Source organism: Phallusia mammillata, chromosome 8 (assembly GCF_965637545.1).
Source record: "Phallusia mammillata chromosome 8, kaPhaMamm4.hap1.1, whole genome shotgun sequence".
NCBI lineage: Eukaryota > Metazoa > Chordata > Ascidiacea > Phlebobranchia > Ascidiidae > Phallusia > Phallusia mammillata.
Window position 1 is genome coordinate 364,023 of NC_137259.1, and position 15,781 is coordinate 379,803.

At 35.4% G+C, this 15,781-nt stretch overlaps 3 protein-coding genes across 3 annotated transcripts; 2 read left to right on the forward strand and 1 right to left on the reverse strand.

Moving 5' to 3' along the window:
- Positions 1 to 34: 34 nt before the first annotated feature.
- LOC145205466 (Golgi SNAP receptor complex member 1-like) lies at positions 35 to 3,372 on the reverse strand. The gene is made up of 8 exons (XM_080078194.1): positions 3,155 to 3,372; positions 2,693 to 2,871; positions 2,234 to 2,335; positions 2,084 to 2,175; positions 1,744 to 1,818; positions 1,644 to 1,673; positions 1,488 to 1,570; positions 35 to 786 (listed from the first exon to the last, which is right to left on the reverse strand). Exons 1-8 carry the CDS (start codon positions 3,171 to 3,173, stop codon positions 662 to 664), a joined length of 705 nt encoding a protein of 234 aa, XP_079934320.1. The 5' UTR covers positions 3,174 to 3,372; the 3' UTR covers positions 35 to 661.
- A 384-nt stretch (positions 3,373 to 3,756) lies between these two features.
- Positions 3,757 to 9,862, forward strand: LOC145205464 (N-acetylgalactosaminyltransferase 7-like). Its single transcript, XM_080078192.1, has 15 exons — positions 3,757 to 3,985; positions 4,217 to 4,288; positions 4,356 to 4,432; positions 4,502 to 4,654; positions 4,887 to 5,053; positions 5,135 to 5,262; positions 5,527 to 5,651; positions 5,985 to 6,122; positions 6,312 to 6,429; positions 6,487 to 6,609; positions 7,222 to 7,277; positions 7,363 to 7,485; positions 7,602 to 7,743; positions 8,006 to 8,158; positions 8,683 to 9,862. The coding sequence occupies exons 1-15, from the start codon at positions 3,806 to 3,808 to the stop codon at positions 8,875 to 8,877; spliced, it is 1,950 nt and encodes a 649-aa protein (XP_079934318.1). The 5' UTR covers positions 3,757 to 3,805; the 3' UTR covers positions 8,878 to 9,862.
- A 796-nt stretch (positions 9,863 to 10,658) lies between these two features.
- Positions 10,659 to 15,522, forward strand: LOC145204979 (outer dynein arm-docking complex subunit 4-like). The gene is made up of 13 exons (XM_080077602.1): positions 10,659 to 10,877; positions 11,129 to 11,260; positions 11,444 to 11,597; positions 11,657 to 11,753; positions 12,030 to 12,169; positions 12,357 to 12,432; positions 12,537 to 12,682; positions 13,021 to 13,228; positions 13,362 to 13,448; positions 13,799 to 13,995; positions 14,345 to 14,468; positions 15,126 to 15,237; positions 15,416 to 15,522. Exons 1-13 carry the CDS (start codon positions 10,758 to 10,760, stop codon positions 15,422 to 15,424), a joined length of 1,602 nt encoding a protein of 533 aa, XP_079933728.1. The 5' UTR covers positions 10,659 to 10,757; the 3' UTR covers positions 15,425 to 15,522.
- The last annotated feature ends 259 nt before the right edge of the window (positions 15,523 to 15,781 follow it).

Below are 15,781 nucleotides of genomic sequence, written 5' to 3' on the forward strand. Positions count from 1 at the left end.
ACATAAGCATGTAATGTTTGCATTGATTCTGCAATTCAGTTTGGGTGGTTTATTAAAGCTTGTGGCTTAACTGCAAGAAAATTTCACCACGAAACAATTTCACAGCCAACATTTTCTTCTCACAAATGCAAGTGTGAACAACATAAAGTAATTGAACCGAAACCAACAAATTCGTCGGTTTCATAAAAGATTTCTGTACAACACCAAAAAATCGGATGTATACTTGGTTTGATAGACACAACAATCCTGCATAAAAACGGGACAAACTTGAACAAAACACAGGGCACATCAACAAAACAACCACCATTCAACAAAGATAAGTGTTTTTCTACTGTTTTACCAAGTGATAACCTTAACAATAGTAACCAATTACTACTGAGGCCAGTCGTTTCAGTACCACAGTAATTTCTGTAAAAAATCATAAAACATGTTAAATTGGTTTTTGAAACAAACTTTGGGAACAATAAAAAAGTAGCAGAAGAAACAATTTTTTCCCAAAGTGTGTTTTCACCCTGTAGGGAACATCACATTTATCACAACTGTCGGTCAGCAGTTCACTATGTAGTTGGTTGATTGGAAACAAAGGGCTCTTGGTTGTTCATTGCATCTGTACTACACAGTTATATTGCCACATATAAGTCACATGTTGCCACCAACACCACTAGTGGAGCCAATATATGAGTATAAGAATGATACAGAAAGCAACGACCGCTGCAATAATGAGGGAATCTCTTCGTTTGCGCAACTTAATCTTCTGGACAAGATTGTTAATTGCAGGAAAGCGGTCTGGTGAAAAAAAATATGTTAAGAAAAATATCTTGTTCGTTGAATACATAAAGGCAGTGTTTCATACCGGAACGGAACGAAACCAAATAACGTTATTCGTTCTGAGCAAATTTTTTATTTCGTTATTTCGTTCTGGACCGATATTTTCATTTCGTTCCGGTCCGACCGAAATAAATTTATAACGGTATTTTTCGGTATTTCGGTCTTAACAAACGAACATTTCTTTGTGGTCTTTGCAACTAATAACGAAAAAAGAAAGAAAGTTGCAACACACAAGAATTATTGTCGGTAGTTGTTACGTCACATAACTTTTGACAATGATGGTCAAACGGATGTAAATTTTAGGAGCTTCAATTTTTATCATATCTTAACGGCGCGAAATTTTCAGCAATTGTTTCATGTCAAATGTCCAGAACGAAATACCGGAATAAAATATAACGGTATTTCGTTCCGTTCCGGTATTTTGAATATTTTTTATTTCGGTATTTCGTTCCGGTATTTGAGCCAAAAATTATTTATTTCGTTCCGGTATAACGTTCCGTTCCGTTCCGGTATGAAACACTGCATAAAGGAACATGACTTAAGTGAATAATATTTTAACAAATTTCATAATTTGTCTCTGTGGGCTAACAAACAAACACAGATTCTAACAATAAGCATTTTATTTTGAGATGCAGAAAAAGAGTTTTATTAAAGGATACTGGCTAAGTTGTTCATTCTCGTCGTAATTCCTTTGAACAAGGCTCTCTGTTGACCCAAATTGTCCCGGGTTGCCATAGCAATGCTAAAAATAGTAGAAGTTTGGAAATTAGTAAATTACTCCCACACATAAATTGAGTCATATTTCATTTACTCACTCTATTGCCTCATCAGCCAGTCGGTCGGAACTGAAACAAAAGTTCTCAAGTGTAAGGAAATTAATTAGATCAATATTACAACTTTAAAGTCAATTCTCACTTTCTCAAATGCTCATGCTCCTTCATATAAAGATCAGTTCGTCTGTTGTTGACTCCACTTGAGTTTTTGTAAGCACTGTATCACAAGTTGGGTTGTAAAAAACAATGTTCGTACAAATACTTGTGCATACATCCAGAACATTTTAAAACATTAATGCGCGATGAAAAAAACTCAAGGCAGCATGAACTGTTACAAAACTGTAATTTTCAGATAATACTGTATCTGTTGAAAATATAAATGTTGATGTTTGTACCAACTACTTTGGTACATTGGTGTTTCGATTAATGTGCGAGGGAAAACACAATGTAACGCTAGTAATTGAAAGTTTATGCAAACTGACTCGATGTCCCTGCGTACAGATCCCAGCAAATCTTCACGTTCCCGATTTGAATGAATGTTTGAACGAGTCTTACGAAATTCATGGTTGTAATCCTGAACAGAAAAAGTATCGTAAATCATCAGAATCAGAGTGAAAACATTTTGTTGTTACTTGTAGAATATCTCTGTGTCTTTGTACTGTATGCATCATAGCTGGGTTGGACGAACTTATTGATTCAAGATGTTCTGACATTCGATCATTCATTCCAGTCAACTAAAAAGCAATGAAGAGTTTAACAACCACAAAATTTGTTGTTTGCTCATTATAGCAACGAACAAAATATGCAGGATACAACCCGTCCAGTATGTGTGATAATAACATAGCTTCAATCAATGTAACACATTTACTGTCAACCTTGCATTTGAGGTACATGTGTATCTTTCACAAAAAAACAATGTTGCCAACTATGGGATTTTTTTCTCATTTTCTATTTGGCAAAATGTTGTCAAATATGCGACCCACTTCTTTTTTTTGAACTACAAGTGTTTGTGCAAAGGCAGTATGTGCTAAACCAACAGTTTTGTTCTAATCATTTTGATCCTAATTTTTTTTTAATCGACGCAAGTTTACTTTTGCGAGAAGTTGTTCAATCTCCATCGCCATGGTTTCAATCATGTGATCACTTGATGAGCTGTTTAGCAGAGGAGCGGTGTCCGAAGTGTTGTGGCTTATACTCGTGCCAAGTTTACTGAATGAAACTAATTTCAAGTCCAACTCATTTTCCAGCCTCCTCGCTTGTCTCCGCAAATCTACAATGCAACATTGGTGTTTCAAGTAATATTTGTTTTGTAGAAATATGAGAAGTTACAATGAAAAAAAGACACACAATGGTATGAGAAAAAACAAATTTAAATGCAACAAGAGGTGTTGTTAACATGCTTCCAATGATAGGTTTAAGATGATTAGAATGAGAAAATCTCAGACCTCTGCCTCAAACCAACTGTTTTTTTGCTTATAACAGTATTATCAGCTCATGGAGTGATGTGGTTAATTAAAATATTTTTTACATTGATTCCAATCTACCACTTTTACCTTCCCATTGATTTGCCATCGTCCCAGGGGCAGGATTGAATGAAATCTTCTGTAAAGCCTGATTTAAATCAGATCTTTTATTTCTGCTCTGATCTGCCAGTGTGATTCAAAAATCCAATCACATGTGAATGCAACAGAACAACGAGCTATAGCGGAAAACCCTAAAATCAGTCAGTTACAATCAATTCTACAAAACAAACAACTAATGACGTAAAGACTAAATGAAAACAAACCAACTTCACGAAAACGTCATCACTGCGATTTCTATTTACTACCTTCCAATCATCCGAAAAAGAAAGTCCAATGAGTAAAGATAAAATCTTTAAAAACAGTGCCGTATTTTTAGCGTATGTGTCGTGGATATTGTAAAACAATAGAAATCTGTTTTTGTTTTCTTTTTTGCTTTAAATTGTTTGTTTTTGTTGTAAAAAAACAATATAATCTCTTGTTTTGGTGACTTATTATATTTTATGCAGTGTTACAGAGCAATGTTGTTTAAAATTTTACTGGTGTGCGGCGTTTTGAAAATGCTGCAAAAAATGTACACGTATCGTATACACGTACAAAAATATGGAGATGGTTTTGATAGGCTGGTTTATAACTTATACTTGTAACATTTTACAGGTGGTGTTTAATAAGGTGAACTCAATAATGTTAAGAAGGAAAACCAAGACACTGATAAAGACGTTTATTTTGTTTATTTGTTTATCTGCCGCATGTTATTACTACTTTTTCAACAATGAGGGCAAAGTAAAGAGCAGAGATAGTCGAAGAAACTTAGAATACGATTATCACGCAAAACCCGATGATGGACCGGTGAAAGATTTTCAGGTTGGTTTGATGTCATGTTTAATTTGCAGCAAAATAACTTAAAAGTGAAAACGTTTTTTCGGCTGGTTTAATATCCAGTTTACTATTATGTCTTTTCAAACGGTTCTACAGCATAGTTACAAGACACTATCAAAGCAAAAATGGTCACAGTTGCATGCGTTTATCCCAACTGAGAGATAGTAAAGTTAAAATGCGTCAAATAACAAAACACAATTCATTTTTTAATTGCAGGTAATTCATGGCAAGGACAAAAGCAAATGGCCGAAAGGAAAACAGTCTCTTCCATTTGACTGGGAACGAAGGGTAAACAATTTTCTTGCATGGAAAATCACAGCAATGAAAATATTCATTAAATTTATTAAATTTTTAGGTTCCAAGTGATTTTGAATACCCTTGGCTTGATCACAATGCCCTCGGAAATTATGAGGCAAATGCATCACTTCCCAAGTATGAATATTAACTATCACAATAAATCATGTTGCTTTGAATTGGTGTTTTCTATCTGCATTATGTTAGACGAGCTGGAGCTGGAGAGTACGGTGTTGAAGTCGTTCTCGACAAAAGTTTGGACTCAGCTGTGAAATCTTCCATCAATGAGTTTGGTTTCAACATGGTTGCAAGTGACCGAATATCACTCGATCGAGCTCCGAAGGATTTACGTCATCAAGAGTAAGAAATGCCTGAATATTATTTTTATCACATAGGTGATAACTCTTAATGTGCTGACTAAACTGCTTTTAACTATTGCTGCTATTTCACCATAAGTATTAAATCTTTTGCATTGTTTTGTAAAACTGTAATTTACCATTATGTCAATGTCTTGTATGAACTCTTTGAAAATGGTAATGAGGTGGTTTTAACTGATCTAATGAAACAAATTAAACTTGATTCTAAACTTTAGATGTAAACACTGGAACTATCCCCCACACCTTCCATCTGTCAGTGTGATTGTTGTTTTCCACAACGAGGGCTGGTCTCCGCTGGTTAGAACCGTTCATAATGTCATTAATAACACGCCAAAGGAATATTTGCATGAGATTGTAATGATTGATGATGGAAGTCATAAAGGTGAAAGCATTGATAAAATTCTGACAACATCTTGGAAATTTTTGTTTTGAAAAATTAAAGCAATGTTTAATTATTTTATAGATCATCTTGGTTCCAAGTTGGAAGATTATTTAAAGAGGTTCAATGGAATTGTGAAGTTATTTAGAAACTCCAGAAGAGAGGGTTTGATCAGAGCTCGAAGTATTGGGGCCAAAAAATCATCCGGACAAGTAATACCTTTAACACATTTAAGCTGCTGCACTGATGAGACCTCATAACCTGAAATAGTGTGTACTGTCTGCAGCTTAACATATATGCTGGGTTCATAAAACATCCAATTATCTACTGTGACATTTTCTCCCTAATCATATTCATTCTGCTTATATGTTATAAGCAGTGAAACAAAACCCAGAACTGTTAGCCTGCCCTAATGAGACCATATTTACATTAAGTTGCCATGGATTAACACCACTTAATGCATGCTTGTCATTTAGATCCTGGTATATTTGGATGCACATTGTGAAGCCGAACCAAATTGGCTCCCAGCCTTGATAACTCCGATTGTGAACGACCACCGAGCGTGCACTGTTCCACTTATTGATGTCATCGATGGAAACAAGTATGTGACTCATACCTTACATTGTAAACATATCTGCTGGCATAAACATGTAAACTGATAATGAAGGGTGATGAAGTTTCATTAAAAATGTCACAATCATCCATAAAATGTCTGATCTCCCTAGTCAATATATGTTGTGTTTTGTGCAATTTAACCACTTGGTAGTTTTGTTAGTGATTTGCTATGTATGTCAGGAAATATTTTGAACTAAGACCCGCATTGGTGGCAGTATTTTTTGAGTTGGAACATAAACTCAGTCATTGTGATGTTTTTTTTTTGAAACCTGCTGCAGCTTGTTGAGCACAATTGTAGGTTGATATATTTTTGTACCAGATACACTTTCACTGAACAAGCTGGTGGTGATTCAGATGGTTTGGCTCGTGGAGCTTGGGATTGGAGTTTCTCGTGGAAGAGAATTCCGCTTACCAAAAAGGAAAAAGCTCGTCGTAAACATCTTACTGAACCATACAGGTAAACTGAAAGTTTAATTTGCCAACCTGTTTTACATAGAAAATATCACAAACATTCAGTCCAAAGTAAAAATATAATTTAAAAAAGGCAAAAATGATTTAAATAAGGTTGGCAATAGTTTGGGAAACCCATCTGCAACCAAGGATTATTTTGTTTTCATCTATTATACTTATACCTTCCGTTCATTAGGTCACCTGCAATGGCTGGTGGATTATTTGCTATAGATCGCGATTTCTTCTTTGAAATTGGGCTTTACGACGACGGTTTAGAAATCTGGGGCGGAGAAAACTTTGAACTCTCGTACAAGGTTTGTGTGTTGCATGTGAGTTGATATTGTGGTGTTATAACCAGTATTTGTTGTCAGGTTTGGATGTGCGGGGGTCAACTGCTGTTCGTGCCCTGTAGTCGTGTCGGCCATGTTTACAGGCTGCCTGGTTGGCGTGGTAACCCTCCACCTTCCTATGTTCCACACAATGCGGTTTTCAGGGTGAGTAGAAATATATCATAAGTTACACAAAGTGAGCTGAGATACAATTTCAAATGTATATGGTTCGGTTTGTTTCAATTGTCACTGTTGTCTTATCTTGGGTATTGCCTAACTACACCATTATGTCTTTGTAAAGGCCTATTTTGGATTAGTTTTAGATTTTCCAGGGTGAGTATAAATGTAATGGTGACAAAGTGAACTAGTCATACCAAAAGTGTACAGTTTGATCGTGTTCACATCTATCAACAATTCAAAATTGTCAGACTTGTATAAACCCTTATTGCAAACTCCTCATGTCCTTGGCCTACTTTGGACTAGTATTACATTTCAAATGAATTTTGACATCCAACTCACATGTGTGAACTAATTTTCCAACATATACCTCACCACAAAGCCCCCAATGAAAGCCGAGTTTTTGTGTCGGCGCTAAATAAACTTTGTTGACGTATTATGTTTGGAGCACATCCTGTTTTAGACACTTGAGATCACGGTTTGATAACTGGGCAGCTTTCAAGGTTCTGTGGCTGATCTGTGTCCAATGCTTAAATTTCCAAACAATGACACAAATATGTAAAACCTGTTTTAAAGTGTTTTATTTATCTTTTGTTTCAGAATTACAAGCGAGTCATTGATACTTGGTGGGACGAATACGCCCAGTATTTCTACAAGTGAGTTAAACCTGGCAAATATATGCACTGCGGGTCACTTCTACAGCTTAAGTATTTTTTTACTATTAAATGTTTTTGTTTGTAGGCGTCGACCAGAAGTAAAAAATATTGACCCCGGAGATTTAACATCACAGAGAGCTATTCGTGACAAACTTCAGTGTAGATCGTTTAATTGGTTCATGAAGGAAATTGCATACGACATTCCAATGTAAGTTGGGTTGAAATTGTTCTCAGCATTTGATGCAAACATGACATGTATTGGAGTTGAAAAAGGCATTGCTGAATTTACTGTTGTTTTACTTAACTGAATTGTTTTTACCTCAGACATTACCCCCCTGTGGAGCCCCCGAGTGGAGCATCAGGTCAGATTAAAAATGTCGGCACTGATAAATGTTTGGATGGTAAAAATGGTGGTTCAGGTTCGCCGGTTTATCTCAGTGATTGTAACCAGAGGGGCTCGGAATTAGTAAGTTACAAATTTGTTTCCTGTTATCCTCGTAGTTTCTGTTCAAGTGGATGAAATCCAAAATTGGAAATAATTTCATACAAATGTATTGGCTTGTCTGTTTCTTGCCAGAATCTTTAAACAGTTAATTGTGTATGTAAAAATAATACTTTAGCAATAAAACATTATTTATTTGGACCAAATTTCCAATATAAAAGTTGCTAAAGATTGTACCACTGCTCGAATCATGTTCTTTTTGTATTTTTAATTGAAATGTGTTTAGAACTGGTGGCTGACGTGGCATGAAGACATCCGACCTGGAGGGAATACACCTGATACTGCGAGGAAAGTTTGTCTTGATTGTGTTGGACGGGATAATGTTGTGTCTTTCTGGGAATGTCATCAAATGCAGGGAAACCAGTTGTGGAAATATGTGGTAAGTTGTGGTTATGATCCATAGTTGCCTGGTTTGCAGTCCAGTGTAAAACTTCGTAACAAAATAGGTGAATTTGAAATAAAAACTCACTCTTTTACGTGACTCCAGTGGATACAAACAGGTGTAACCGATGTAGCTCTTCATACCACTGATGATGGCATGAGCATTTGCCGAAACGTTTCAACAATAAAGCATGTCAATTTTTATGTCTATTTGGGCCGTTATTTTCATCATGAAACATATGAACATTTATTATTTGAGCAAAACTCAGTTGATGTTAAACTTTCTGTTGATGCAAATTATCAAAACATGGCGGATGTTGTCGCAAACTTCCTGTTTCCATGCCTACAAGAATAACAATTAACATGTCAAAAATGTCATTAAACTATAAACCACTTGTGGTAGAAATAAGTATTGCAAACATTTGTATCTTTTACTAATGATGACAACAGCAAGTATTTGAATGTCTGCAAAGGGTGCTTTTATGAAAATTTGCCTTTTTAAAAACAATGTTTTGGTTTTAGTATGACCACAAGCAGCTTTATCATTCCGTGTCGGATTCGTGTTTGGAGGCGTCACCGAACGAAGGCAAAGTATTTTCACGGGTGTGTGACCACAACAATAGAAATCAAATGTGGATTTGGACTGACACAAACATCACACAACTCGTGCAGTTCAACACTAATCTCAAGAAAGCCGCATTCCAGATTGATGTTTGAAACATGAAATGAACAAGAACACTGTGAACCAGAAGCAGTTGTTTGAACATGATGATCATGGACTTATGGTACACGACCAACTGCAGCACTTCCAACACGATTTTCTGCACTAGTTACTGGCTAAATACTATTTTGTACAAGTTTATTTGTATTCAGCAAAGAAGAACTGAGTGTAGAAAGTCATGTTAATAAGCGACCCTATAATGACGTGCAGTGTAATATAGATTAATACCAGTTAGGTCTTACTAAGTAGCTAGCGAATAGTTTAGTTAATATAACCTGATGATTATGTGTTAAATGCAGCAGTGTTTATCAAATAAACAATGACTTTCAACTGATATTGTGCATATTTATTCGAATTTACCTATCGTTGAGCATTTATAATCATTGAATTGCATAAACATGGTTCCATGACTATGCATTGCTCCGCACAAAACTATCTTGTTATTTTCCACAAAACACTAAAACCTTATTTTGCATGAGAAATTTCCCGTCTAGATGCAATAAAAACTAATCACAAAATGTACTTTTTCATAGTATGATTTTCATTGTGCATAAAATCATTTATTGCTCTAAAATTTAATTCAACTCTCTGACTATACTTTGCGTACTTAGATGGAAGATATATTGTTTATTTATTGTGTTGCTGTTTTCAATCCAGTTGTTGGTGACTCCTAACTAGATGAACCTCAATGAAAGTGTAAAAAGTCATAAAACCAAATACACAAGCCTGCAAAGGTACCAGAACTTTGGTGTTTTTTCGTGCACTTGTATTTAAGCTCATTCCCAAATTTTCCTGTTCCTTTATAATGTCTCACAAATCGTTTCTGAACTTATTTCTCAACTTTAATGAACCCAACTATTATTTTGCAGTTCCACTTTGTTTCAGCATCCCACTGTTACAATTGCGTTTTTTCTTTTGTACATCAATTGTATTATTATTCAATATTTGCCGGTTTACGATCAATAAACACAGTTTGAAGTACTCAAGTGCATTTGAATCACAGACAAGTACCACCTGATATTAATTGATAAAATCAATAAATCCCTTGTTAATAGATTAATATCAACAAGTTGTATCTCTTCACTGCACTTGTAAAGTTTTACTAATTTGTTATTCGGCCTAGTTACAGATCAGTAGCGTTTTTGCTGCGCAACCAACAGTCAGAAAACTTGAGGAATAACAAGTTAAAAATGTCTGAAGCGTTTGGAACTTTGGAAAGATCCGCCCCAAAAATTAGCCGCACGAAGCAGCTTGAAGAAACGTTCAATAGACTGTCGACCCCGAAACAAGCAACCCCTCCTCCTTCAGTGCTAAGAAACAACAACAATTATGCGAGAAAAGAGTTTCGTCCGTTTACGGCTCCTGGGCCCATGTTGCATTCTGCTTGGAAAAATGCCAACCAACAAAATAAAAGATCGAAGTCGGCGTTTTACGATTGTTATGTTCGAAGAAATAATGTTGATGTCAATCGAAAAGTTACAAACAAGGAGTTGTTGCGTTTAACCGGCCTAGCAAGGATCAAGCGTCTTCGCTTATTAATTGATGCTGGTTTGATAGAAGAAGATTCCTTCTACGAGTTATCCGAAGTTATTGAGAGGGATCATGATTTAAAATCAGAAAACTCTGAGCCACAAATATATTTCCGTGAAAATATTTCTACAGATGAAACAGGTAAGTCAATTACACTTGTCGACAATCTACCTTAAATTTTAAATCGACCCAGCTCCCCAACATTAAAAAACTCGCTCGGTTACCAACAAGTTACCATAGTAACAGTGCCTAGTTGGAGATTTGTTTTTGGTGCTGAAAATTTTGTTTACTAAATACGACTGGATTTTATCTTATTTGAGTTATCTTAACAAACAATTTATTAAACATGTATGATGACGAAGATGGAGACGAAGGACCAAAGAGTTCGTTCACAACTTATTTAGCCGAAGGAGAAAAACTTTATATTGCGGGCGAATACCAAAAAGCGCTTGAAAGTTACAGCACGGTAAATTTGTGCATTCTAAATAAAAGTGGATTTTACGATAATAAAACACATTGCAGTATTTGCCAATTTACCACATAAAGATCTAACATAAGTGTTTCATGTGTTATAATTTTGTTTCGTATCTTTGGTTGCAAAACTAAAACATTCATATGTCAATGTTATTTCCTTACAAAAGTGAAATAATTAATAAGCCTTACAAATAATTCCTTACTAATAAATTATATTTGTATATTTATGAAACTATTTTTTAGGCTCTTGAAATAGAACCATCAAATGTGTCAGGATTGGTTGCAAGATCAAAATGTCATCTGCAAATAGGAGATGCCCAATCAGCGCTTCAAGATGCAGAGGCCTCATTGTCTGAAAACAAAAACTTTCACAGGGTATATATGTATGTGGATGTATAGATATATATAGACTAAAACAATTAGGCATTAAAATTTTGTTCAGCATTAGGATTTTGACTTGATCTTTTATTAAAAATTATTAAATTATACACAAAACAAGTTATACATAAACCACGTTTTAGAATTTTGAACCAGTGTTACAATGATAAACTCTTACAGGGTCTTTACCAAAAAGCTGAAGCTCTGTACCAGATGGGAGATTTTGAATATGCGCTTGTGTTTTATCACCGTGGTCACAAATTAAGACCTGAACTGCAGGAATTTCGGCTTGGAATTCAAAAAGCACAGGAAGCAATCGACAACTGTGTTGGAAGTAAGCTTGTTGAGTGAAATCTATTGGTTCAGTTATGACAAGAATCCAGTTGCTTTCAGGTCCATCATCTGTTAAACTGGAAAATAAAGGAGATTTGTCGTTTTTCAACAAAATGGACGAAGGAAAAGGAAAGATGAAGGGAAGGGGACAATACAGGTGAACTCATTTGCTTTGTTACATTTTTTAATTTGTACATCATACCTTTAAGAATTTGAATGCAAGGGAAGATAATTACAGGCATATTTTAGTTCTGCATTAATATGTTTACTCATTTATTTGGTTTGGCAGCAAGTTTTATTGGGTGTTTTATAAACTTTTTGTTGGGCTTAAAAGATTTTAGCAATGAAATACATTTTTATACTTTTTAGCGTTACCTTAGTTCTTTATTTTATTTTACAAAACTTTTACCAAGAATGTTTCTATTAATCACAGAGCAACACAAAAACCAATAGCTAAAACAACCAGAGCTGTTGGAAAATCACAGAATGGGACGAGTCATCGGACAGCCAAGGCACTTCTCGGCGAACTTTATGCAGACAAAGAATATTTGGAAAAACTCCTTAAAGATGATGGTTAGTTCAAAATTTGTTTCAAAAACACAATTTAATTGTAAGGTTGCAATTTTTTGGATATCATTTAAATATCAGTGTTTTGAAAAATACAGCTTTATTTAATTCATTATTATTTGAGTCTCTAATGACAGTTGGCCATTTTACACAGTAAATTGTATTGTCTCGTACATTTTGAACTTTTTTGTAGATTTAGTAAAAGGAAGTGCTGGAGGAATGAGTATCTATGATCTCGTAACATCAGGAATCAATTATCTGGACACTAGGTGAGCCTTAGTTAGTAATGTGATTTATAAAATATGGTATTTTTTTGGTAATGTTTCAGATTTATTTAGGGACTGTAACAAAATTTGTTTCCTATATTTTTCAGGACCGAATTCTGGCGACAACAAAAACCGATGTATGCTCGTAAGCGAGATAGGATGATGATGCAACAAAAGTGGTCGAATCGAAAGTCAGACAGTATTTCTGACCCAACCACTTTTATCCTGAAAAACCTGGAAGACATCGATCTTTGTAAGTTAAAAAAGTAACGTACATGTGTCCACCATAATAATAATTGACTTACAAAGTATGTGTTCCACAAAAGGTCATGGATAAGTTATATATAATTGCCAGTTGCGCAAAATGAGAGTTCTTAACAGTCCTGTTGTAAAGACAAAAATGCCAATTGCAAACCATTTTTCTGTTACTAATGAAGATCTGTCCATTTGTTTGATTTTTGTAACTATATATATTCGGAACCGAAGAGTACACTTTTGTTTTCATTCTTGACAGCAAAAATACCAACTATGTTGCCTTTACTTTAATGGTAATCCGTTTGTTTGAATATATATTATCAATATATTTTTCAGTCTTAGTGGATGGGAAGGGGGCTGAAAGTTTACAGTTAGCCAAGTCAACGCTGCGAGACGTCAACCGACTGTCGGATAAAGAATTGCCGAACAAAGCTGATATTGTTGCTAACCTCTACAGTTGTATCGGAAACGCTTACCTAGAACTTGGCCAGACAGAAGAGGCTTTGGAATATCATCAAAAAGATTTGGATATTTCACAGAAACAGTGAGCCATGAAAAGTTTAATGTTTGTTTTTTGTTGTTACCTGCATTTTAAATATGTGTGAAAGAAGACAGTACTAAAAGTTTTAATTTACAATTTTGTTGTAATTCATAACTTAAAACACACTTTTTTGCAGCAATTTCCAGGATGCAAAATCACGAGCACTGGACAACCTGGGAAGAGTCTATGCCAGAGTTGGAAAGTTCCAGAAAGCCATTGATTGGTAACTAAACATTTTTGTCTGCAATCTTATAGAGTTGCATGTACGTTGACCAACAGGTCAGGGTGTGGTATAGTAACTTTGCCAAATAATAAGTTTTAATAAAAACCAAATTGCCATGTAGAATAAAACATACTTATTTGATTAAACAGACGTTTCGACTAAAACAATTGTCATCATCAGTGAAAATATAATGTACAAGCGGAAACTATAGCGCTAGTTTTTTTGTCAACAGTTGCTTTTGTCCATTGTTACACTTTGCAGGTGTAATTTATAAGAGACTCATTTTTCCAACTGATATAATAAATACTGGCTGATCCAGATGACTAAGAAAGTTTGCTTGTGATTTTCAGCTGGCAGGAAAAGATCCCACTGAGCAAATCAGCGGTGGAAAGCACCTGGTTGTTTCACGAGATCGGACGCTGTCATCTGGAGCTGGGTGAAAGCGCACGGGCGAAAGAATTTGGTGAAAAGTCTTTGTCTGAAGCAAAGAAAGCTGAGGATGATGTTTGGCAGCTAAATGCCGGAGTTCTCATTGCACAGTCAGAAGGTGGGTTTAATCAACACTTGTATGCCATTGTCCACCACTTTTGTTTATGTCATCACAATCTTTGCAATCCTATGGACAGGGTCGTTTCAGTAAAAGTAAAAGCGAATATAAATGATTTTTGGTAACAACAAATCTGTTTAATTGCATTTTAAATAATTGCTCAAACTGTATTTTATCATGAGTTGAAAAAATAGTCAGATTATTTGTTTTAACATTTCTTGTGTCATAAATACAGTTCTAAACAATTATAGGCTGTTGGATGTCTGACAAGTTAAAACTAAGTGAAAGGTTCTTTACTTTACTATATACATGTGTAAGTATTTTTTGACCCACTTCACAATGTGTTCAGTTAAACTTGGACAGTTTGAGGCAGCAGCCGAGTCATTCAAGCAATCCCTGGAACTCGCAAAACTTCAGGGAGACGACGCAGCTGAGGTTGCAATCACCAAAGCTCTTGAGGAAGTCAATAACAAGTATGTGGAGTAATTTCACAATGACTAAAACAAATTTTGACTTTCAAACTACTGGGTAATGGTCATAATACGCCAGACCCATTGAAGGCCCTATACTGGCGTACTGTGGTTTATACACAGGGGCAGTGTTTTTTTAAGGTTAATTTCTCCAGCGGTTTCCCAAAATTTGGTTTAAGCAAATATGGCTATTTTTCGGTATTTAAATGAAACACTTGCGGTCTCTTAAAACTACTTAGCGGTCACCCAAACCAAACCTTAAAAAAAACGTGCATAGGGGTGCCATCCGGTCTGCATGGATCAATGATTCCCAACTGGTGGTCCATGGGCCAGGTCCACAGGACGTTAAGTATATCTTATCTTAAATCGAAAATAGTTGCATATAATTTATTGAAAATTCAGTCTTGACTTAGTACAAAGCTTATCCAAGTTGTTAAATTCTGTATTAAAGAATATCTTTCAAGCCAATATGCTTGTTGTGGATGATTTCTTTATCCTTAATTAACAATGGATTGGTCCACGATATTCATTTAATTGAACTGGTGGTTCATGAGCTGAAACAGGTTGATAACCACTGGCATAGATGCTTCAAGGCTGATCCCAGTTATGAATTTATGTTTCTCATGGGTGATAGTTAATAAATTATTTTTAACACCGCAGGTTGGAGAAACGAAACGATAGTGATGTCACAGAGAAACCTGAAGAAACCACTGAACCAGAAACTACTGAACCGGAAACCCAAGAAACTGATGATCCGGAACAAACTACAACTGTAAGAATGAATTTTTGTTCCGAATGAAAACTATTCAGCAAAATATATAAGCTATTGCTGCCAGGCATAACATCAAGTTTATGGAGCTCTTCTGGCAATTGTATTTTTATTCCGACGTCCTATACAGGTCGCCTTTACCAGGGTAAATAACATATTTAACGAGTTATTTGTTTTACAGGATGAGTGAAGAGCCAATTACTTTTATTTCCATTTTACTGCTTGTATTCTACAAAGTTTGTTTTGTATGCAGGAATTTTTTCGCAAGTAAACGTTGTTTTGGTAAAAGGTTGTTGCTTGTGAAATTGATATAGGCAGTGGTGGGATTCAGCCGGTTCACACCGGTTCTATAGAACCATCTGACGAACTTTTAAGAGATCAGCGAACCGGTTAGCATTACTGGTTACTGTCAATGGACATTTTTGTAACAAAACCGGCTGAAAATATGACTTTTGTGATAGAAACGGCTGACAAAAAACTTAAATCCCACCATAGGATATAGACCAGAAACTTTTTCATATAGTTAAGATAATGAGCCTTCTTTTTT

Bases quoted from the DNA above. Each gene is read 5' to 3' on its own strand.
- LOC145205466 (XM_080078194.1), bottom strand. The intron at 1,819-2,083 runs GTCAGTTTGCAT...CTTGTGATACAG, and splicing joins TCTGTACGCAGGGACATCGA to TGCTTACAAAAACTCAAGTG. The intron at 1,571-1,643 runs GTGAGTAAATGA...TACTATTTTTAG, and splicing joins CTGGCTGATGAGGCAATAGA to CATTGCTATGGCAACCCGGG.
- LOC145205464 (XM_080078192.1), top strand. From the start codon at position 3,806: ATGTTAAGAAGGAAAACCAAGACACTGATAAAGACGTTTATTTTGTTT. The intron at 4,655-4,886 runs GTAAGAAATGCC...TCTAAACTTTAG, and splicing joins AAGGATTTACGTCATCAAGA to ATGTAAACACTGGAACTATC. The intron at 7,278-7,362 runs GTGAGTTAAACC...TTTTGTTTGTAG, and splicing joins TACGCCCAGTATTTCTACAA to GCGTCGACCAGAAGTAAAAA.
- LOC145204979 (XM_080077602.1), top strand. From the start codon at position 10,758: ATGTATGATGACGAAGATGGAGACGAAGGACCAAAGAGTTCGTTCACA. The intron at 12,170-12,356 runs GTTAGTTCAAAA...ACTTTTTTGTAG, and splicing joins AAAACTCCTTAAAGATGATG to ATTTAGTAAAAGGAAGTGCT. The intron at 12,683-13,020 runs GTAAGTTAAAAA...TATATTTTTCAG, and splicing joins CCTGGAAGACATCGATCTTT to TCTTAGTGGATGGGAAGGGG.